The 23,377-nt window shown below is 38.7% G+C and overlaps 2 protein-coding genes across 5 annotated transcripts in view; one reads left to right on the top strand and one right to left on the bottom strand.

The window, feature by feature from the left end:
* c23h16orf89 (chromosome 23 C16orf89 homolog) overlaps positions 1-1,967 on the top strand; it is a 32,728-nt gene extending 30,761 nt beyond the window's left edge. The window contains exon 8 of the mRNA XM_059653898.1: positions 536-1,967. Within this exon, the coding sequence (XP_059509881.1) occupies positions 536-618 (83 nt within the window). The 3' untranslated portion in view covers positions 619-1,967. The remainder of the gene's footprint in view (positions 1-535) is intronic.
* ift70 (intraflagellar transport 70) overlaps positions 1,966-23,377 on the bottom strand; it is a 67,960-nt gene continuing 46,548 nt past the window's right edge. The window contains exons 16-20 of one of the 4 annotated variants that reach the window (XM_048552640.2): positions 17,267-17,338; positions 11,011-11,114; positions 8,782-8,860; positions 4,934-5,063; positions 1,966-2,580 (exon numbers count right to left, since the gene is read on the bottom strand). In XM_048552640.2, the coding sequence (XP_048408597.2) occupies positions 2,444-2,580; positions 4,934-5,063; positions 8,782-8,860; positions 11,011-11,114; positions 17,267-17,338 (522 nt within the window). In that variant the 3' untranslated portion in view covers positions 1,966-2,443. The remainder of the gene's footprint in view (positions 2,581-4,933; positions 5,064-8,781; positions 8,861-11,010; positions 11,115-17,266; positions 17,339-23,377) is intronic. The other 3 variants (XM_048552641.2, XM_048552642.2, XM_048552643.2) reach the window with 3 other exon arrangements.

Here is a 23,377-nt window from a genome sequence, read left to right as displayed (position 1 = left end):
CACGTGAATGAGATTGATTGGATTGCTCTAGAGAGATTCTAATGGGCTGAATGGCCTCCATCAGTGTTGTAATTTCTCTGAGATGAAGCTCAGTATTAAATATGTACAATAAGAGCAATCATAGCTCTACTGGGGTAGAAAATATGAAAGATTCACATCTGCCCTGTTGAAAAAACTTTCTCATTTCACTTCTAATCGGCTGACCCTTTATTCTCAGACTGTGACCTTGAGTTCTGTTAATGTCAGGAGCCTCTGCGCTCACTTCTTGCATACATTTAAGACTTGCGTCTAGGAAATTACCAGATTTCGTTAATGTTGGAAAATCATGCAACAATAAAGACAGCATGCAACTTTAGAAATGAAACATCAATGGGATGAAAGATTAAGAACTACAGAATGCATCTAAGTTCACTAAATGTTTGCAGTTTTGTTTCTTCAACATGACATCAAAGCATACAAAACTGGATACAGTGGGTATTTACATTCACTGGAAAATACTCTCATCAAAATGTTCATGGAAGTGTTTTTATTTCAGGTGGCTGTTTGGATCACACGACCAGTGTTGCTGTTGGAGCCCTGGGTGGTTACCTTCGTTTCTATGGAACAAGCAGACCTTGAACACCAGCAATTTAGCAACAAGGCTTTATCGCATCATTTATAGCACATTACAACTAGTTTTGTTTATCAATCTAAGAATGAGTGTAGTTACCCATACAAATATGTTTATTGTCATCTACCTAGGCTCAAAACATAATGAGATACAAGCTAGCACGTTAGAATTCTAGAAAGATACCCGTTCAAATTATAGATAGTTAGTTGGTAGTGTAGGACTTGCGAATAAAAAGACATTGTCTCCAAGCTCTTCATCTTGCACTGATCAGGATAACTTGCAAGAAATACTAATTATCCATTTTTTAAAGAATCAACCTCTGCTCATGAATCAGGAGTTTCTGATCTTTTCTGGAATATACAATAGTTCCAGAAAAGATTAAAAACAGCAACAAGGGGTGATGTGGACAGGCACTCTATTTTTGTTTATGATGGTATTTACCCCAATGAAAGGCAATTCACCTTTCCATTAGAAATGCAGTGGTGTAAGTGATATGTTGGCTGGATGGAAGTTAAAAACAAACAGCATCATCTCTATACTTTACAGTAAAGGAATGAAATACAATGTTAACTTATAGTAAAATGTTATAAAGTAAAAGTGCAGGAAAAGTTCCACCCTACAGATTGTTCCAAAATATGTATAATCCAAGGGAATGTTTCCAGTTCACTAGGCTTAACTGTCACAATAGTTTTCTCTATGGTGGGGGATTTCAAGTCTAGGGGACATATTTTTAAGATGAATGGAGAAAGATTTAAGAACTGAGGGACAACTTTTTTTTTTACACAAAATGGTCTGTGTGTGGAGTTAAATCCAGAGGAAGTGGTTGATGCACATACAGTTACATTTAAAAGACACTTGGATAAGAACATGAAAAGGAAAGATTTGGAGAGATAATAGGACAAGCACAGGCAGGTGGAACTAGTTTAGTTTGGTATTATGGTTGGCATGGACTGGTTGGACCGAGGGGTCTGCTTCTGTGCTGATGCCTCTGAGAAACCACTGTTCCATTTACAAAATACTGCTGGTAGTTAACACCTTTGCTTGTAGAAAATGTATTACTTTTCAATGTTTTTCCTGTCTTCTACCTAGCTGCTTCTTACTGAGTTTTATAAAGAATGCCAGCAATTCGCTGTAGTTGAAGAGGATCCTCAGGTGGGCCCAGTGCACCCCGGAATGAAAACCAACAATTCCCACTGGTCAATTTCATTAGTCCTAGTGCACTCCTCAATTCTGCTCTATTTACAGAATTCATATTGACTGCAGTAGAACTACATAACTCTGCAGAACATTAAATGATGTATCATAAACTGCTGTTTTTCTTATTGTCCACTTTATTCAATAAATATAAAGTGAAGTACAGAGCCTTTGTCAATTTTATATGACAGGTCTTTCAGAACAAAATGTGCTCATTAAAGTAGATGAAATCGTAGTCCAAAATCTTTTACTTACAAGTATGTCACAGTAAAAAAAAAACACAACTCTGACCAGTAAGTTTTTAAACACCTTGACAAAATTTTAGTGCAAAATTAAAACACAGTCTCTGTTGAACATGGACTAACAAATGATTAAGTCACAAATAAGGTATGGAGTAATATTTCCTATCCATGAGGAACAGTCATTTCTTATGTCACTAACAAGATACATAAAGAACATACCTGTCGAAGTTTCAGTATATAAAATGAATTAGAGAATTTATAGAGCCAATACGTAAATATTGCATTGCAAAAGGTTTAGGTCAAATATTTTCTAAAATGATATATTCCTTTGGACAAGTTGAAATGTAAAACAATTCTTAGCAAGCTCAACCTTGCTTCAAGGAAGATAAATATTTTGCTAGTTATTCCAGCCAATGATCTCATAAATCAATGACTTTAACAGCCGTGCCTGATACGTAACTGTATTTTTCCCTGAGTGCAGTTTCTGTTCTTCCAAGGGCTGCTCGATTACTGCTAACACATTCTTGCCATAAACTAAATGGATCAAAAATAAAATTACAATATTATTAAATCTGCAAATTTTTAAGCAAAGAACACATATGTAGTGCTTTTCACAACTTCAGGTCAACACAAAGTGCTTCATTTAAAATCCTTGTCCCTATATCAAGCACCAGAACAAAAATTCTCACCTCGAGCTTTCACTATTTCATCCTTTATATTCCCCGAGCCCACTGACTTTTAACCCCTGATGATTTCAGCCTCCATCTCAATTCATTGTCCTCCTAATCTCCTACTATATAAGATCCCTAATCAATATTCACAGACACACCCTTGACCTTACCATCATGACTGTGCTCTCTGTCACAGATAAGACCTATCTCTGACCATTTCCTTGTCCCATTCCCACCCACAGTCCCCTTACCACTCCCAATCTTGCTTCTTTCTATTTCTCCCTCTGGAAAAGAAAACATAATTCACTTACAACTGCATTAACAAAATTCCAACTGTTTTGTGTATGGCTCCATGCCCAGCATGACATTTCTGCAATTGCCAATCTGCTGAAGCACAGCTGACATGTGATGCCCTAATCCCCATTAAGCATATTACTTGCACTCACCCTGACCTTTGTTCCTTTCACCTCTGTTCCATCAAGTCCCAGAAACTTAGACTTGGATGGATATGGTGGGCAACAGTTTATCCATCCATTGCTATATCTGGTTAAACCACATAAAACATTATCAGGTCCTGAGCCATCTACAGAAACAGTCCACTACGAGAGCAGGTCAGAGAATAGGAATTCTGGGGCACATAACCATCTAGAAGGACAGGGGCAGCAGATACTTAGGAAAACCAGTACCAGCATGCTTCCATCCAACTCGCACTTCACCCCGACTTGGAAATATGCTGCTGTTCCTTCATCGTTACTGGGTAAAATCCTGGAAGTCACTTCCTAACAGAACAGTAGGTGTAGTTACACCCGCCCAAGGATTATTGAGGGTCAGGAAAGCAGCTCACTACCACCGTCTTAAAGACACTTCAGGATGTGCAATAAATGCTGGCAGCAACAGGAGAAATTATAACAGGAAATGAAGGACATGGCACAGAAGCTAGGTATATCATTTGTGTTTGTCTTCACAGATGAATACACAAATTACCCTGAAATAATTAGATCAAAGGATCTAGTAAGAGTATGGAAATGAAATAAATTAATTATGTTAAAAATAATATTGGAGAAATTAATGGGACTGAAGAACAAATCCTTGGAACTCAGGGGATTATGCCCTATGGTCCTAGGTTCTCCCTCAAGGGGAAATAACCTCTCACCATCTACCCTGTTGAGCCACCTAAAAAGTTCAAATGATTTAATAAGGTTGCCTCTCAGCCTTAGATGTCCATTCTACTCAACCTTGCCTCACATGAAAATCCCTCCACGCCCAGGATTAACTAAGCAAACCTTCCCTGGACTGCCTCCAATGCCAGTGTCTATTTCCTTAGATAAGGGCCCCGAACTGTTCACAGGATTCTAGGTATGGTCTATGTAGTGCCTCGTCTAGCTTTAGCAAGACTTCTGCATTTTTATACTCCATTTTCTAAATAAAGGCCAACATTGTGTCCAGCATTTGCAACTCCTCAGATACTGAAGCAGTCCACGTCCAAATACAGCAGATCTGTGGTAGTAATATTGGGAAAGGCACTGTAAAGATAGAACAGGATACTTCTGAATGATGGAAGGTTAGAAATAGTGGAATGCCCAAAGAGATTTGGGATCCAGGAATTTAGGCCATTAAAACAGCATTGAAGAAGCACAGAAATTAATTAATTCAGCTTGAAATGCTGGCCTTTAAATCTAGAGGATTAAAATATTAGGGAGTTAAAAATGATGCAGCAGCTATACAAGACTCAGGTTAAACACGTGGAGTACTGAGAGTGGCTTGGGAACCATACGTCAGAAACTATATATTGGTCTTTGAGAAGTGCTGTATAAATTTACCAGAATTATTCCTGAGGGAATTAAAGTTTTAAATTAAAGGGAACTAGGGATGTATTCCCTGGAATTTAGAAGGTTAAAGGGTGGTTTGATCAATGTTTCCAGGATATTAAAAGAGGAATAGATCTGGTAGTTAGAATAAAACGGTTTTTGAGAGTTGAAGAGCCTAGGATTAGGGGGTACAGTCTAAAAGTTAAAGACCTTTCAACGGTGAAATTGGGAGTTTTTTTAACGAAGTAAGGATGATAGGAGTTTGGAACTCACCTCCACAAAAAGGAATTGACGCTGTTACCTTCACAACTTAAATAAATATAACTAAACAAAAAGACTATCCAGTCATTGGAATATCACTTATCAACAGGGGTCCAACAGCTTGAGTAATAATGACTGGATACTTACTTTCACAATGTTCTAAGAACTGAATACATTCTTGTATAACCGTGTCTCTCAGCATAATCATGTGTTTTGCCATATTCTCCAGTAAAGACAAGAAGCACCGTTTGGCATAATACCAAGTATCTGTTCCAAGCTGTAAAGGGAAAAGAATAGGCCAGTGTTTTGTAGCGAGGGTTAACTCATGAAACTTGGACAAAACTTTATGTTAAATCAGTTGCGTATTCATTTCATGAACCTTTTTCGAAGACTGTAATAAAATCTTCTGTTCAAAAGATTTGCATGTATTTTCTCTAAAATATAATGTATTGGCATCCAATTGGCTACTTTAAAACATCAAGGCCAAAGTATACATGATTCCTTTCACAGAAGTAATAGCCTTTGAAAGATGTGTGTTATTTTGTAAATCAAAAAAATTCCAATCATTCACATCATCTTGGGGGGAGTGACTAACTTGAATATTCAAAGTCAGTCTTTTTTTGCCATTTTGACTGAAAAGAAATTTCAACAATATTAGATTGATTCGCCAAAGAAACTATTTTGTTTTCCATCAGGGGTATTTGCTATCTATAGGTAGTCATATTTTTACTCTCACTTTTCTGTACCCCTGTCCAGGCATTAACAAATATGCAATCATTACTCCACATACAGAGTTTCTAAACTGAAAAAAAACTTTCTGGGGAACTACACTGAAACCACATTTTAGTTTTAATGCCAAAGGATGTATATTGAACTACAGGAACAAATGAACATTAATTTCAAAATTTAAAGAATCAGTTTCATTTATATAAATCCTAAGATTTACGTTCCCTGAAGTATTTGCACAGTATGTGTTGGGTTAAATGGACTATGGCTTGCAAATAAGATAGATCACTTTCCGTTTTCTTTTGCATACATTCCTAAATAAAATTGCCTCCCCACCGTGACTCATTTTAATCTGATGATTCAAAACATTTTTAAAAGAAAATTATATAATTGGCTTCCTAACCATTTAATAATTTGGCAGCACAGAACTCGACTGTACAGCTATTCTTGAAATTGAAATTCCACAATTATTCAGGAAGGCTATAAAAAAACACATGTTGTCAAAGCTCATCTTGTCGTTCCTTCAGGGTGACAACTAGAACTGTACACAGAACTCCAGCTGTGGCCTACTTAGTGTCCATACAGTTTCGCTACTACATTCCTGCTTTAGTATTCAATACCTCTCCCAAACGAAGAAAGCATCCCACAGACCTTTTTCTACTGCCTTAACTACTGTCACCTCCAGAGGCCTGTGCACATGCTATCAAGGTCTCTCACTTCGTCTACTCGTAAGGGCATAGGAAATCCTTTGAATACTCGCCCGTTTGTTGTGTATTTACATGCTATGATAACCTTTTCCAAATGGATAATCTTGCACTTCTCCAGATTGAATTTAATATGATATTTTTCTCCTCACTTATCTATTGATATCATCTTGCAGTTGACTGCTATTCTCTTCACTATTAACTACCCTGCCAATTTTTGTGCTGTTTGCAAATTTTTCCATTCATGCATTCAACACTTAAATCTGAATTATTATACCACAAACAGCAAGGCCCCCAAAACTGAGCCCTGTGGCATACCACTGCAATTATTCAAGTGCCATGGATACAACTGTATTTTTGAATTTCTCAGAGATAATGGATGCATTCACAGTAATTTTTCAAGAATCTTTCGATTCGTGGAAACTTCCAGTGCATTGGAATACTGCCTATGTAATACCCTTATTCAAAAAGGAAGGGAAACAAAAAAACAAGTAACTATAGGTTTAACAATTGTTCATTGAGAAAATGGTGCTGTCCATTATAAAATACACAATAGCAGAGAATTTGGAAATATATAACATAAATCAATTAGAATCAGCAGGGTGCATGAAGGGAAAATCAGGCTTGACAAATTTAATAGAATTTTTTGAGAAGGCATAGGGAGGTGATGGTCTTGTGGTATTATCTCTGGACTGTTGATCCAGATATCCAGATAATGTTCTGGGAACCTGGGTTTGAATCCAGCCATAGCAGATGGTGGAATTTGAATTCAATTAAAATCTGGAATAAAGGGTCTAATGATGACCATGAATCCGTTGTCGATTGTCAGAAAATCCCATCTGGTTCACTAATGTCCTTTAGGGAAGGAAACGGCTATTTTTACCTGGTCTGGCCTACATGTGACTCCAGACTAATGTGGCTAACTCTTTAACTGCCCTCTGGGCAATTAGGAATGGATAATAAATGCTGCCTGGCCAGAAACACCTCATCCCATGAATGAATTAAAAAAAACCAAACTGAATAGATAAAGAATGACCCAGTAGATATATTACATTTGGACTTCCAAAATATGTTAAATAAAGGTACATCATATCAGGCATTTTAATAAAATAGGAATGCATGGTGTGGGGATTGGACATTAGTATGGATTGATGATTAGCTAACTAACAGAAGGCAGAGTTGGGATAATGGGGGAGCATTCTTAGAATAGCAACCTGTAACTAGTGGAGTGCCACAGGGATCAGTGCTGGGGTCACAAATAGGAAAATGAACATATCATTGCCAAGGTGGTAGATGCAATATAATGTGGGAAAATGTGAGGTGATACACTTCAGAAGGTAGAACAGAAAAGCTCAGTATTGATTATATTGGTTAAATGGGAGTAAGACTGCAGAAAGCTACAGCGCAGAGAGATTTGAAGGTCTTTGTAAAAGATTCACAAAAATCTAGCACTGAAGTTCAGCAGGTAATAGGAAAAGCAAATGGAATGTTGGCCTATATTTCAAAGTTAATGGAGTATAAAAAAAGGGAAGTCTTGCTGAAATGATAAAAGGCACGAGTTGGACTATATCTAGAATACTGAGAACAGTTTTGGTCCCCTTACCCAAGAGTGATTCACTGGTACTGGAGGCAATCCAGAGAAGGTTTTCTGGTTGATCTTAAGTATGGAGATATTTCCTTACGAAGAGAAATTGAGTAGATTGGGCCTGTACTTATTGGAGTTTAGAAGAATGAGAGGAGGCCTTCTTGAAAATAAAAGATTCTTAGTGGGTTTGACAGCGTAGCTGCAGAGAGCTTTTGACGCCTTGCTGGAAAGTCTAGGATCAGAGGGCATAATCTCAGAATAAGGGGTTAAACTCATTTAAGACAGAGATGAAGAAGAATTTCTTCTCTCAGGAACAGTGAAACTGTGGAATATTTTACTGCAGAGGGTGGCAGAGGTTGGCATGTTAAGTGCATTCAAGGCTGAGATAGACAGATGTTTAATCAAGTGATCACATCAAGTATTATTACGTACACACGGCAGATAAGTGGAATTAAGGATTGTCAGATCTAAGGTTTTGGAGTAGATCTGTAGCTCGGGTTGTGGATGTTGAGGTAGGTTGGCTCACCAAATTGGTTTGTTGTTCCACCGACGTTTTGTTAACATATTTGGTAACATCCTCAGTGCAGCCTCTGATGAAGTGTCGGTGTGTCTTTCCGCCTGATTTTTAAACTCTGGGGAACTCTAGGTTTAATATAGTAACAAAACGTCGGCGGAACAACAAGCCAGCTCGGCGATTGTCAGATCAGTCATGATTTCATTGAATGGCAGAGCAGACTTGATGGGATTAATGCCTAACTTTTGTTCCTACATCTTATGATCTTATTACATTAATGATTACATTACTCACTTAAAGAGATAAATTTGAAAGCCAGAATTGGATTATCAAAATGGGCTGATGGGGTTCACCTTGTACAGTAACACTACCCAAATTTTTCTCAACATCAAATGGATATTGTAGAAGCCCTATCAAGATAGAAGTTTTCACTTGATATAATGTGCTATTTTTTGCTTCATCTTACCTTTTTATTGTACGGCTCCAAGCTCTTTATTACTCTTGAAATGCCAAATTCATAATTTCCTTTTGCACAGTATAATGTTCTGAGAGAATTGAGAACATAAAATTACATGAAAATAGCACTATACCTGTAAAGGTCAACACAGATTCATTACTAAAAGCATCAATTTATGAATGAAGGAGTTGTACTAGAGTAACATATTTCTTTTTTGAAGAAAGTCACTGGCTTCCTCACAGTATTCAAACACTTAACAACAGGATCAAACCCACGTAGGTTTGATATGAATATGCATTTCACAAACGTAAATCATTTAAAAAAACACCCAAATTCTAAAACTTTCCATCAAAGCCCACATTGCCTCGATTTCTATAAGTAGCAGCAAATAACCTCACTAAGTTTCACTTCCAGCTATCTTCATCATCCATTAGCATGAGACTATTCCCTTTTCCCTGAAGATTCAATTACATAATGCCATTTAAGTGAAACAATTCATCCCTATTATCACAAAGTACTTGCTCACCAAATAGCATAAAATATTAAACATGATTCATTTACAAATGCTGAAAGTGCTGGATATACTATGAAGAGTAAAGAAATATATCTTTTCTGCTCTGGGGCTGGTTATTTAAAAGCCCTATGACTGCAAACATTCCTCTCTCCCCAACAATTACAGCATGACTGCTAATTAGCTTTATTTACGTATATTAGAAGGACATGTGACTTGAAATATAACTTTACAAATAAATGATCCCCCCATTAGGAAATCTGCTACTGTAAATGTGTCTCAAGCATTCACAATAGGATGCAGTAGGGGCAGCATAGTGGCTCAGTGCTAAGCAATGCTATATCACAGCGCCAGGGAACCGAGTTCAATTCCACCCTTGGGCAACTCTCTACCCGTGTTTGCGTGGGTTTCCTCCGAGTACTCCAGTTTCCTCCCAAAGTCCAGGGTTGTGCAAGTTCAGTGGATTAACCATGTAAAATGCAGGGTTACAGGGATAGGATAGGGTAGTGGGTCTGGATGGAATCCTCTTTGGAGGGGTGGCGTGGACTTGATGGGCTCAATGGCCTGCTCCCACACTATAGGGGTTCTATGTAATATGAATTTTGTACCACATAGTCTTATGTTTCATTTGTTCACATTTGCTCTTTGAACATGTACTTGATTTGAACTACTTACTGATGATTTAAAGAAAAAAAATCAAATTGGAGAGGACACTGTTGTTTATTGGAAGATAAAAACAGGTGGCTACCAATCTTAATATTGGATAGATTTCCAAAGCTGAGAAAAGTATGCATTATTTGACACATGATTGCCTCAAAATATGTGAGAATTCTTTTAACTTGAGAAAATTGTTAGAAGATCCATATTATTTGAAACAAGTTAAATCAGATGGCAGAGGGATTCTCTACATTTACCAGTCGTATTTGTCTGATGTAACATAGATCTGGGCTTTGAAATGACCTGAGGTGCCTGGAATTTGGATAGAGCTCAGCAAATGTCTTCACAACATTAGAATGTGCATCTCTGAATTTTATAGCGAGCATTCTCTACTTCATATTTGGACCAATTCCAAACACAACTTTATAATATCTAAATGTTGGTGCAAAGGGGGTTGGAGCGGCAGCCAGTGGGATGGAAAGGTGAATGGCCGGACGGTTCTGTCACGGTTGTACATCGTCACTGCAATCTGCCCACATGAAGGTGGCCGATTGCCAACTTTGTCGGCCATCTTGGCATTGGCAACACACACTACAAAAATTACAATAGTCAGCTGAAGGAAAGGACTAGGTACTGCAGCGTTCCTGACATTGCTATAACTGAACAATTTTTACAATATACTGTTTCTAATTGTTTTCTCATATCAATTCTAAAATTACTTATTAGTGCATTACCAAATGTTTGAAATTAATTTCCTTTACATGTTATTTGTACGTCTTTAAAACTGCTGTTTAAAAGCTTAACTTCAACATTTAAAACCAGTTTTCTTAGTGCAACTGCTGCTTGTATTAACCACACTCTGCTGTCCATGGCAGCACAAGCTGCATTCCCTAATCACTGCTTAGGGTGAGCATCACTTTGCAAAGTTACTCCTCCCTCTTGAATATTATTTGCAGCAGCAACCCCATTCACGATATCACTGATTTCTGAGATGAAAACCTCTAATATACTACACCGGATTGCGTTGTTCTCACACTTAATATGTCACTGTCAAATGATATCCAACTTACCCTATAACAAGATTAACAATGCAGAGATGATAAATTTTTTTGTCAGGGTCATCATATGCCAGTTGTTCCTCTTCCTTTTCAATCTTCCGCATTAGCTCCTCTGCCTTTCAAGGGAGACATGTCCAAACATTATGTCAAAGTAAGTTAAATTGACATAGAACCTTCATGTAATCAATTCATAAAATCAACACATTTGTTTCCAAATAACTGACCAAGTTCAGAACTAGTTTTGAATAATAGTATTGTCACTGGTACTAAATGCAAAACTGCAATAAAGGCAATGAGAGAAGTACCCAATAGTCAGGGCTTAAAATGAATTCACTGAAGCATATTTTTTCATATATGCCTTACATATTACTAACTTACATGGTCATTATGTCAGCAGCCAGGACTCATTTTAGAACTTTTGTGCTTTTAATGTATGACGTACATTATATATGTAATACTTTTCACCAGTAGCTAGTTCCAAAACTATAAAAAGTTGTAATGTTGTCATTTCAACAGCTTGAAGTGAAGACACTGTTATGTCTAACATATGACACAATGAATTCAAACCATGCAGCTCAGTGAAAAAAGTCTGCAGCAAATTCAAACAACTCAGGGAACCAGACTGAGGGCAACGAAGCATTGATGGAGAAACAAGAAATGAATTTAAACAGTGAAGGAACCTGACCACGTCAGTGAGGCTTCGTGGAAGATGATGGGAACACAAGTCAGACCAGAGGAGCTCTTCAGTAGAAGCTTAATAATGAACTGCAGAAGCAGGGATTCCAAGGTTGGGGGGTGTGGGGGGGGGGGGGGGGGTGGGTGGTGAAGATCAACAATGAAGAAACCTGGAATGAAGTTAAGCAGAATTGGGAATCCAAACATTTCACGCTTTTTTGTGCCAAATGTAATCTGCTACTTGTTTGCCTTTTTCACCAGTCTATCTATGAGGAATAGGAGAGGATTAAGGAATAATCCTTCAGTAACTGCAGTAGTAATGCTGTGGGAGCTGGAGGAGAAGCCACTATATTCAATTCTTTTGCAGACACTATTAACAGGAATGGAACAAGGCCCTTCAAGGACAGTTCATCAAGTCCAAGGTTATGGATACATAATGAGAAATTTACAACTGACAACAGGATATGAGGAATCTAGCGAAGAGGAAAGAAACTGCAGACTCTTGGCCTGATCAAAAACTACAAGATACTTCATATCTGTTAGGATAATGTGAAAAATTGCAGAAAGAAAAAATAGACATGTAATTCGCATAGTGTTTTTTACAACATTAGAAAATCCCTGATAAACAATGAAATATTTTTGAAGTACAATGACAGTTGCAATACAAGAGAAGGCAAAATAGAAGCACAGCAAAATGCAACAAATTTCATTAAAATGACTGACTGGCTAACAGACTGTCTCAGAGCTGGAGAGACTCAGTGGATTTTTATGAGTGACAGATCTGAAAGTCCTGCTACCATTTGCAGCAAATTCCATTTTGACTGGTAGGGATACGGGCAGGATGTTAAGGGCACACAGGTTTACACTACAAAATTGGCTGGCATAATTAAATTAAGTGCACCGAACAAGCAGATTCAATTTTCACTCCAGGAATGGCTTCAGTCTGTCTGTGACCTCTGACTTTACGGTAGAGACACAAATGTTTACGAGGGTGGGTCAAGTATGAAGAACTATCAAGCTGCCAAGTTATTTAAATCACACTGCCCTTTAAATTTTGACAAAGGATGCCTGCCTTTTCTGTGATGCTATGACATAGCTCTAGAGCAAGTGGGGCTTGAATCCAGGCCTCCTGGCTCTAAGGTAAGAACACTACCACAACGGCCGTTGGTGCTTCCACAATCAATCAATAGAACCCTAGGGTTCACAGCTTGACTAACAGTTACATGTGGTTATTTAAGGATTAGCCATCCTTATTTTGAATTTACATTATCTCAGCATGGCTCATGCTCTCTGTCCACACTAAGTACTATGGAGGGTGTGGAGGATGGTTGGATGGCGGTAGGGGTAGTGTATGTATTGGTGCATTGCAAGTCCTGGGGCTGTAAGTGGCCTTGGGAAAGAGTAGAGGGAATGAGAATTGGCATGGCAGATATGAGGGGCCATTGACGTGGGTTGGAGCATGATTTGCATGAATGGGTATGAAAGGAGTACAGAGATGGTCAGATATCAAGGTTCAGGGCCAGAGGACCTAATATTTTACAATATAACCCAAGCAAAGCTTCAGTGAATCGAGGCGACCTTTTGACCAACTCGTCTTAGCACTTGACAGACCCTGTGTCCACCCACATTCCATGTCCACAGTGGCAAGCCCGAATCTATCCCTCATCCACATCCCTGAATGAATACCATGCTGTCATCCAAGGCCAGTGTGCCAAATTGCATCATCTAAATGGTAAGTGCATTGTGGCTGGATCAAGCTCTGGAAGATGCTGTGCAACTCATTCTGAGGTGGAAAATGACTGAATGGTGAGATGACGAAGTAGAAAGTGGGTTTCAAGATTTTGCGATACTTTCTCGAAGTACAGAGGAAGAGAAATGTATTCCATTCACTGTGATCCAGCAAAAGCTCCTTTCAAATTCTCAGAAGGCAATGGAACCAGACAGCTATGGGAGCCAATGCTAGGAGATGAATGCAATGCTGCGATAAAAAAATTACCTCCCATAAGTTTAATTGACAATTGGTGGCTATAAGAGTAGATCAGAGGCTAAGATATCTGCAGTGAATAACTTACCTCTTGACTCCTCAAGATGTGACCACTGTTCACAAGACACAAGTTTTGCAATCAGTGATGAAATACTCTCCAGTCAGAGCTTGGACAAAGCTCAAAAGGCTTGATACCATCCAGGATAAAACAGCCCATTGATTGGCACACACTCTCTACCACGGGTGCAACAATGTGGACCATCTACAAGGCAGCACCTGCAAATTCCCATCTAAGCCTTTCATCACCCTGATATGCAATTATATTGTCATTCTTTCATTAAGTCAAAGTCCTCGAGCTCCCTCCCTCAGAGCACTGTGGGCGTAACTATACTCCATGAACTGCAACAGTTCGAGAAGGTATTTTACCATCATCTATCCAAGAGGAATAAACATTAAATTTTGGCCTAGACAGTGACATCTACATCTAGTGAACAAGTTAAAAACAAACTGCTGCAGAAATCTATCCTGAACCAATCAAGAATTTTCGGAAAGCCCCAATAAATAAAGTTAAATATTTTGATTAAACCACCATTGCTACACAAAACTCAGCTTGCTGCATTTATACCATCTACAATTTCATAGCTGTAACCTATGGAAGCTGTCCCATAGTTTTAAATTTGCTTATATTTCTTAATTCTACCTGTAAAATTCTTAATCAATAGCCTGCATTTAACATCAATTTTACTTTTAGATGGAGCAATGAGCATGCACGTGCAAAAACAGAGCACTGCAATGCTACGTCACTGCTAAGGGACAGAGCAGCTAAACCCTATCACAAGGAAAGTGCTGCCCATATAATCATTAGACAGAATGAAATTCCTGAATGTCAGAAATCTGAACGTTGTATTAAAAATAAAGCTGAGAACTGCATCAACCGATCCTGATTGCAATGTGGAGTTGCCAAACGTACTCTAAGAAATGTGAATGATATTCATGATCAATATAGTGAATAGTTATTTGCTATTAATATGGGCCTTGATGAGAACAGTAAACATGTGATTTAACATTGAGTGCAGTGTTCGATTAAATAAAAAGGAAGTTCACTGTTCCGAATAGTAAGCTATTCCTCGGAACGGTGATCTATTCTGGTCAAGTGGAATTTCCAAAGTCATTGTTATTATGAACAAACACATCTGAGAAACTCAGGTGATGTGAAACTGATGTGATACAGATGTCATCACACACAACAGCTGTGACATGAGATGCACAGAGATATACTGGCAGGCACCTATCATTGCACCACTGTTACAGGTGCAATTGGTGCATTCACAGACAGCTCTTGGTGGCTATCATTAACAGGGGCCTGAATGCGAACCCACTCACTGTAAACACGAAGGCTACTTCTCACCCTCTACTACACTCCCTAACCGTTTTGTCGTCTCTGGATATGGAGATGTCGGTGTGGGACTGGGGTGGACAAAGAAGTCACATGACAAGGTTATAGCCTAACAGATTTATTTAGCATCATAAGCTTTTAGAGTGCTGCTCCTTCATCGGGTGAAGAAGCAGTGCCCCAGAAGCTTGTGATTTTAAATAAACCTGTTGGACTATAACTTGGTGTTGTGTGACTTCCGACTTTGTGGACCTTCAGTCTGGTTTAATTAGTTCCTTGTTCTGACCTGAATTCGGCCATCTATGTGTAATAGTGACAAAGTTGTACCCTTCAGGCTGAATTTATGCTGCAATTTATTCAATATCGCTATGTTTTCCATATGTAACAAATCTCTTATTTAGACCGCAACACCAACTTGGCCTTCTGCTCTGTTATGCTCTTGAATTACTTAGTTCTTTCCCCAATTTTAATTATGCTATATCTGTTAGGATTCTCTGTACCTGTAATGCGTAAAGCAAAATTTCTGACTTTTACTTAATTTTGTTGCTTTTTTTTGTTCCGACTTATTATTCCCATCAGCTTTTCCACCTGAAATTTTCCCCTCACTCCCCATTTGCCAGTTTAAAGATAACATATCAGGCCATAAGAAATGGAAACAGGAGTGGTCCATTCAGCTCCTCGAGACTGCTCCGCCACTTAATAGGATCACAGCTGATCCTTTCTGCTCGGATTTTGCCTTCAGGTCAGTTCAAGTCAAGTCCATTCAAATGGTACAACATCTTGCTGTGTCAAATGAAATGAAAACCCTCTTTCTCTCGACCATTCCTTCAGTCAGTCATGTTCTCAGTCCTCTAACAGCAAAATATTGCAGATGTTGGAAATGACAATTAGAAATCACTGCAGAAATACCGGATCTGGTAGCGTATGAGGACAGAAGCAGAGATAGCAAGTCCCAAAATCACTGAAAATCAGAGTAACTGAACTTGAAATGTTAACTTTGTTTCTCTCTCCACAAATGTTGCCAGACATAAGTTTCTGAGACATTTTCTGTTCTCTTTCCTAATCAGCACCAATTTGGAAGGAACTCAGGAGTTAGATCTGACTCTATAGATCTTCACTCTCTCTCTCACCTGAGTTCCCCTTAGTTCAGCACATCATCAGTCACACCAAATCATGTTCTGAATCTGTACCTCTCTCTTTGGTATAACTGTCTTGAGAAACTGTTCTGACATTGTTCCCTCTTTCTTTTGTGTTGAAGTTTCCCCAACTTGCATGTTAGCTCAATGTTACTAACCCACAAGTCGTAAGTTGCAGAATCTATGAAAACAGACCCACTAAGGGACAGCTCACAGCTCCATTTACTGCAGACTAGACAATACAAACTGCTCAACCATAACAATTTAGATTACTCATGTTATCTACTTTGTGGTTTATTATTAGGCTTTTCCTTTTTCTACACATTAATGCGTTTAAGACAAAACACTGGATATCATTCTAAATATTTATGGCCTCAAGGTTATACAAAGCAATCTTATGAAATGCTGACATTCCCACTTCATCTCTGGAGTTCAGCTCTTTCGTCCACGTTTAGACCAGCGGCCCTTGTGGAATCAAGACTGAGTGTCAGTAAGCAGGTCATAAGATATAGGAGCAGAATTAGGCCATTCAGCCCATCAACTCTACTCTGCCATTTGATCACGGATGATATGCTTCTCAACCCCATTCTCTTGCCTTCTGCTTGTAACCCTCAACTTCCTTACCAATCAAAAACGTCTCTCTCTCTCAGTCTTAAATACATTCAATGACTTTGAGTCCACAGTATTCTGTGGTAAAGAGTTCCACAGATTCATCACCCTCTGGCTGAAGAAATTCCTCTTCAGCTCAGTTTTAAAGGGTCATACGTTCACTCTGAGGTGATGCCCTTGGGTCTGAGTCTCTCCTACTATTGGAAACATCTTTTCCACATCCACTCCATCTAGACCTCTCAGTATTCAGTAAGTTTCAATCAGATTCTATCCCTCCCATCCTTTTAAACTCTTTCAAGTACTGCTGTGCTGCTCTATAGCTTAAGGTGGGGCGATTGCGGGGTGCTGATCAGAAGTCATATTTGAACACAACACGTCTGAAGCTAAGGCAGATACATTCAAACAAATGCAAAAATAAAAAAGAAAACTTTTTTTATTCAGGTCATCAGTAAACGGGTGTTTTTTACTCACCTCTTCATTTTGACTGGTCATAATGTAGGAAACACAGAGATTAGCAAGGACAATGGCACTCACATTTAAGATCTGGAAACAAAATAGAATAAGTTTCAGCATTTGTCAACTGAAAAGTAACAATGCATTAAAACTGTGAAGGACATAAATTACATCTAAGTAGATCTCAAAATCAATGCATGCAAAAGGACAATTATAATATACATAATATTAAAATCAGACATTTAAAGTATGAGCAATTAAAGTACTTCAAGCAACACAATTAAACTAATACACGTGTAAGCACTGCAGAGTATGACAAGCACAATAGGAATAGATATAAACTGTTACAATGTCACAATGCATTTATTTCACAGGTTCAAAACTGCTATTATAGTAAACTCTATTTTGTATGAGCAAGGTCAATGAAGTGACTTATTGTAGCATTAGTTAAATTGAAGACAGCATATTTGATTTCATTGACCAAGCATACTACCCACTTATGAGAAAGTGTAAATGTTTAACAGTAGCTTCAAAAATCTATCAAATGCTAACTTGGTTAAAGAGTAAAAAGTAACTTTTCTTAGGTGACAAAGTAGCACAATATTTATTTTATTTCCTATCGTTGAATTTGTGCGAATAATTTCTAATTTGCATTTCATAAAACAAGGTGGATTTTCTAAGGGAGCAGCAGTGAATGTGGCAGGGATAGGCTAGATAATAAGGTAGGACGGGGAGAGCTACCCACTTCTTTACTGCCCGCTCAGAAATTAAATTCTAATTGGTGAACCTGATGGTCAAACTTCCCATCCGACTGCCAATTAATGGAGTCAAGTGATTAATTAACTAGGGTCTCATTCTACCCGGTTGCAGATAGTCCAGTTCCATGCAGGAAGAGAAAGAGCTCACTTTTCTGATAGTAAAGGCATTCTGTGCAGACCGACAGTTTGATCATGGGGGTCTCCTTGATCTATGCTCAGTTTTACAAGACCGAAGAACTTGACCTGGGGCAGAGGTATGACCTGAGTCCCACCCCCTGCTTCCTCATCTTGCGACCCTTAAAGTCAGGAACCAAACAACACCTGCTATTTTCCCGTTAATCTTCCAGCTGGGGTTCCAGAGAGCGTTGTTCAGGCAGCAGCTATAAATGCTGCATAATGCTGCCGAGACCTGGAGATGCCAGTTCATTGCTGGCCAGAAGCACTAAGTGGCCTGGATATCCTGCTCCAGCTTCATAATGCATTAGAAATCTCACCCAAGACCAAAAGGCTGCTAGGTTGACATTTGACCCACTAGATTCATTGAACAAGTGGGCCACAGGATTTTCTGCACAAAATTCTTTGCTTTCAGATTTGGTCTGAAAGTGGGAAAATTCCACCCTGAGTGAATTAAACAGTCCTGAGAATCGGGGACCAAATGTAATGTCTCCAGTTTTGTCGCTGATACAAAACAAGGTGGGAATATTAATCGTGAGGAGATGGTGAGAACTCAAGGGAACTTAGTCAGGCTAAGTAAGTGAGCAAGAAAATAGAAGAAGAAAATGGGAAGTTATCCACTTTGGTAAGACAGACAGAATTTCAGAAAATGTCTTGAATGGGGAGACATTATTAATTGCTGAAGTCCAAAGGGACCTGGATATCTGAGTCCATGAGGTACTAAAAGCCCCATGGAAGTGCACCAAGCAACTAGGAAAGCAAATGGTGTGTTGGCCTTTATAATCAAGAAAATGTGAATGAAGGTGTACACAATCATTGCTGCGACTGTATAATGGCTTGGCACATTTTGGCTTCTTTATTTTCTTTTCATAGAATCCCAACAGTGTGGAAACAAAGGAAGGATATATTTGCCACAGAAGGAATGGAACAAATGTTCAGCAGAGTGGTCCCTGGGATGGTTGTTTTGTCCTATCCTTGGGGGGATTGATATGAATAGGCCTATATTCACTAGGGTTCAGAAAAATGAGAAGCAATCTCCCCTGGCCCAGAAGTGGGAGTAGAACCAGGGGAAAACTCTCAGGAGTAGAAGTTGCTCACTTGGACCGAGATGAGGAGGACTTTCTTCAGACTCTATGGAATTCTCAACTTCAGAGGGCTGTGGACATCCAACTGTAATATATAGTCAAGATAGAGATAGGTAGATTTCTAGAGGTTAAAGAAATTCTGTGCAAATACTGCTGAGAAACATCATGATATAGTTGAGTGCCTGAGTAAGCTCGAAAGGTTGAATGGCCTATTCCTACTCCTATTTCTTATGTTTCTTAAAGATATTTAAGTTAATTGCCTGAACTAAGTAGCTCTAGAAAACAACATCCTTGAGATACGCTCCATTAAATATCAGAACATAAGAAGGAGGAGCACAAGCAGTCTATTCAATAGGACTGTGGCTTCAATTTTAATTCCTTTGTCAAGTTCACTTCTCATACTGACGGAGGACAGAACTCTAGGAAGTCTGAGGTTAGATTTTCAGTAAATCATGAAAAGTGCTAAACACCCTTGAGAGGTGAACAGTGTGACAACATGGGGCCAACACTGTTACATATAATTCACCTGGCAAAATCAACATGCAAAATGCTGATATTGAATTATTGTGATACAAACACACAGTATGTGTAGGTTTCATCAGGAATATTTCCAGTGAACTATATCATCATTAACAAACTTGCAGTATATGCATATAATTGGAACATGAAGTTCAGTATATAAGTATGAACTATAACATTTGAATAAGAAGAGGAGGCAAACAGCTTCAAAGAACTGCAGATAGATTAAGGAATCAAAGAGACCTTGGGGGTACAATGAGCTGATCATCAAAATTAATGATAGACCTTAAAAACACCACAAAAATACATCAGTTGATTTGTAGAGCCATAAAATTTAAAAGCACAAAAGTTGAGTTAAACTCAAAATGTGGTTAGGCCACATTTGGAATACAATACAGTTTTAGGTTCAATATTACAAAAAGATATTTTAATGCACGTTTCAGCAGTCTGGGTCTAAAACATTATTGCACCATTGTTCAAAGACCAAAAATGGTTTAGATCGATGAACTGAAAGGATACAAGATTAAACAGGTATGGTCTTTTTTCCTAGAAATGAGAGGGTGGAGTCGAGGTGAAAAAGAGATCTTTAAAATTATGTAGGTGTTTGTTAACTGTCGAGAAATGTTTCCTATTGAGGGGGACTCCAAAATCAAGGTCAGAAATCTAAAATATTCATCAATACATCTAATAGGGAATTCAGTTGAAACACCTTTCATCAGAGTGGAAAGGCTGGGGAACTTGGTAGCACATGGAGATGTTGAGCCGAATAAGGGGAAAACTAATGTACAGGATAAATACCGTTGGGCCAAATAGCCTGCAAGTGTGCTGCAGATTCCAGTTATTCAAAAGAAACTGTTTTGAAAATATTGCAGGCACTTGCTATTTTATAATCAATAGACTTTGTTTCAATGTAGTTTGCCAATTTTCTGTACTTTAAAACTGGAATTTGCACTTTTTAAACAAATGACTGTTGAAGCAAAAATTATAGCTTTAAAAGGGATCTTGAAATGAGTACAAAAAGATGCAAAGGAAAGGCAAGAAAATGCAATTAGATTAGGTAGCTCCCTTTTTGGAGTTAGTCATGGTTTAATGCCAATGAGTTCAATACCTCTTTCAGTACTGTGATTTTTCTATTTGGAACTGGTGAACAGAGTAGTATGAACAGTCTAATCAAACAAAGATGACAAATTTTAACTCCAGTAACCAGTTGACTTTTGGATTCTATTGTTTAAGAAAAAAGTTGTAGGAGTACAGGTATTTAGAACAAGTAACTGAACTTCAACTAAAGATCGCATTTAAATACAGACTCCTGCAGCTGAATTGGGAGGAATTAAATCTGTGCTGTATGAAGGACATACAGTTCCATAAGAACTCACAATAAAACATTCACATTGAATTGTTACAGTAATCTGATAGTTTAACAATTAGTTAAAACACAAAAGCTGTTCCAAACCTGTAATCTCTACCACTTTGCTGGTCAAGTGCAGTGTCAGTACTGTCTACATGTGGATTCCTTGCAAGAGCATCAAGCGTAGGTGATGACCTAACGGTATTATTGCTAGATTATTAATCTAGACACTCAGGTAATGTTCTGGGAATGCCCTTTCGGGAAGAAAATCTGTCACCCTTACCTGGTCTGGCCTACATGTGACTCCAGACTCTCAGCAATGTGGTTGACTCCTAATTGCAGGATGGGCAATAAATGTTATCTAGCCAGCAATATCCACATCCCATGAATAAATTTTAAAAAAGTATTGAAAGGTAGTGTCTTTAATGAGCTTTTAAGTCACCCAATAACGTGATCTTATACCATGTTCTTTACAGTGCAAAAGACTCAGTGAGCCTGCAAGTTCACACTTGTCCTACAGACCTTTCAATAAAAACTGAATGCAAAATCAGTTTCTCCCACAATAGAGAACTATCCCTAGCTACCCACAACAATCGACGTGTGGAAACCATGGGCTGTGCCACTACATTTTGCTCTGCCTAAGCTAGTCTCAATAAGTGACAATCATGCAGATGAATAAAATAACACCAAGGATATTTACATATTAAATTTACGCTTGAAAAATACATGTGCTACCTTTGTGTTCTCAATAAATCTTATGTTCATAGCAATAGAGTTGGATAGGAAAGCTACGTCTGTGATGGGGAACCTCCCATCTTGGGCAGGAGGGTCTTATATGTGCTTCCCATACCATCAGCTAATAGTGGGTTTCACCACTGAAAAAATGTCTCCTGTTACGTGATCTCAAGCATCTCCACTGCTTAACGTTCTTTCACTGGAATTAAGTGAGAATCAGCAAAACGCCAGAGGGCTTAAAAGGCTTACCTCCTGTTGCACCATCAGGACACCATGTTTAAAGATTTGCCCCAAGTTCTGCTCGTTTGCACCTGAATTTTGCACTAAAGTGGTGGAACCCGTGTAAAAGTAAAATCACCATTGTCTTTCTTGACCATAGAACTGCTCTGTCATTACAGAGAGATGTCTGATGGTAGTTTAACCAGACAAAGGGAGAGATCGAGAAGGAGAATCCTTCATGATCACCTCAGCAGGTAAGGAAGCTGAACCCACATTATTGGCATCATTCTGCATTGTAAACCAGCCATCCAACGACCTGATCTAAACCAGCCAAATCAGTCCTATCACTCTCAAACTTGGCAAGATTTAAACATCTACCAACAATTTACAAGCAAAATAAGTTCACCTGTGCAACACAAGTGGTACTACAACTTACTACAATATCTGTTTTCAAGATACGTTCTTCAATTAGTTCAATCTAACTTATTATTTCGATAATTAGTCTTCATTACTACTGGTTCCTAGTAGAGGCAAAAAACAGGCGGCCATGCCAGCTTTAAAACAATTCCTTAAAATAACATAATATTGGAGAAATGTAGTAACTCATTTTACAAGTAAAATTGATTTAATATGATGGATTTAATATAGTAGTCTTGACATAACCTTGAGATAAGCTCTTGCACACTTTATAGTTACATTACAATGGAGACATATAACTATAATACTAAACAACACTTCTCACATTTAGATCCACATATGGTATCAATGTGGACTTCACCAGCTTCAAAATCTCCCCTTCCCCTACTGCATCCCTAAACCAGCCCAGTTCGCCCCTCCCCCCACTGCACCACACAACCAGCCCAGCTCTTCCCCCCCACCCACTGCATCCCAAAACCAGTCCAACCTGTCTCTGCCTCCCTAACCGGTTCTTCCTCTCACCCATCCCTTCCTCCCACCCCAAGCCGCACCCCCAGCTACCTACTAACCTCATCCCACCTCCTTGACCTGTCCGTCTTCCCTGGACTGACCTATCCCCTCCCTACCTCCCCACCTACACTCTCTCCATCTATCTCCTTTACTCTCCATCTTCGGTCCGCCTCCCCCTCTCTCCCTATTTATTCCAGTTCCCTCTCCCCATCCCCCTCTCTGATGAAGGGTCTAGGCCCGAAACGTCAGCTTTTGTGCTCCTGAGATGCTGCTTGGCCTGCTGTGTTCATCCAGCCTCACATTGTATTATCTTGGAATTCTCCAGCATCTGCAGTTCCCATTATCTCTCACATTTAGATCCTGC

Source organism: Stegostoma tigrinum, chromosome 23, assembly GCF_030684315.1.
Source record: "Stegostoma tigrinum isolate sSteTig4 chromosome 23, sSteTig4.hap1, whole genome shotgun sequence".
Lineage (NCBI taxonomy): Eukaryota > Metazoa > Chordata > Chondrichthyes > Orectolobiformes > Stegostomatidae > Stegostoma > Stegostoma tigrinum.
The sequence above is the reverse complement of the archived record's forward strand: the minus strand, read 5'-3'. Positions and strand labels throughout refer to the sequence as shown.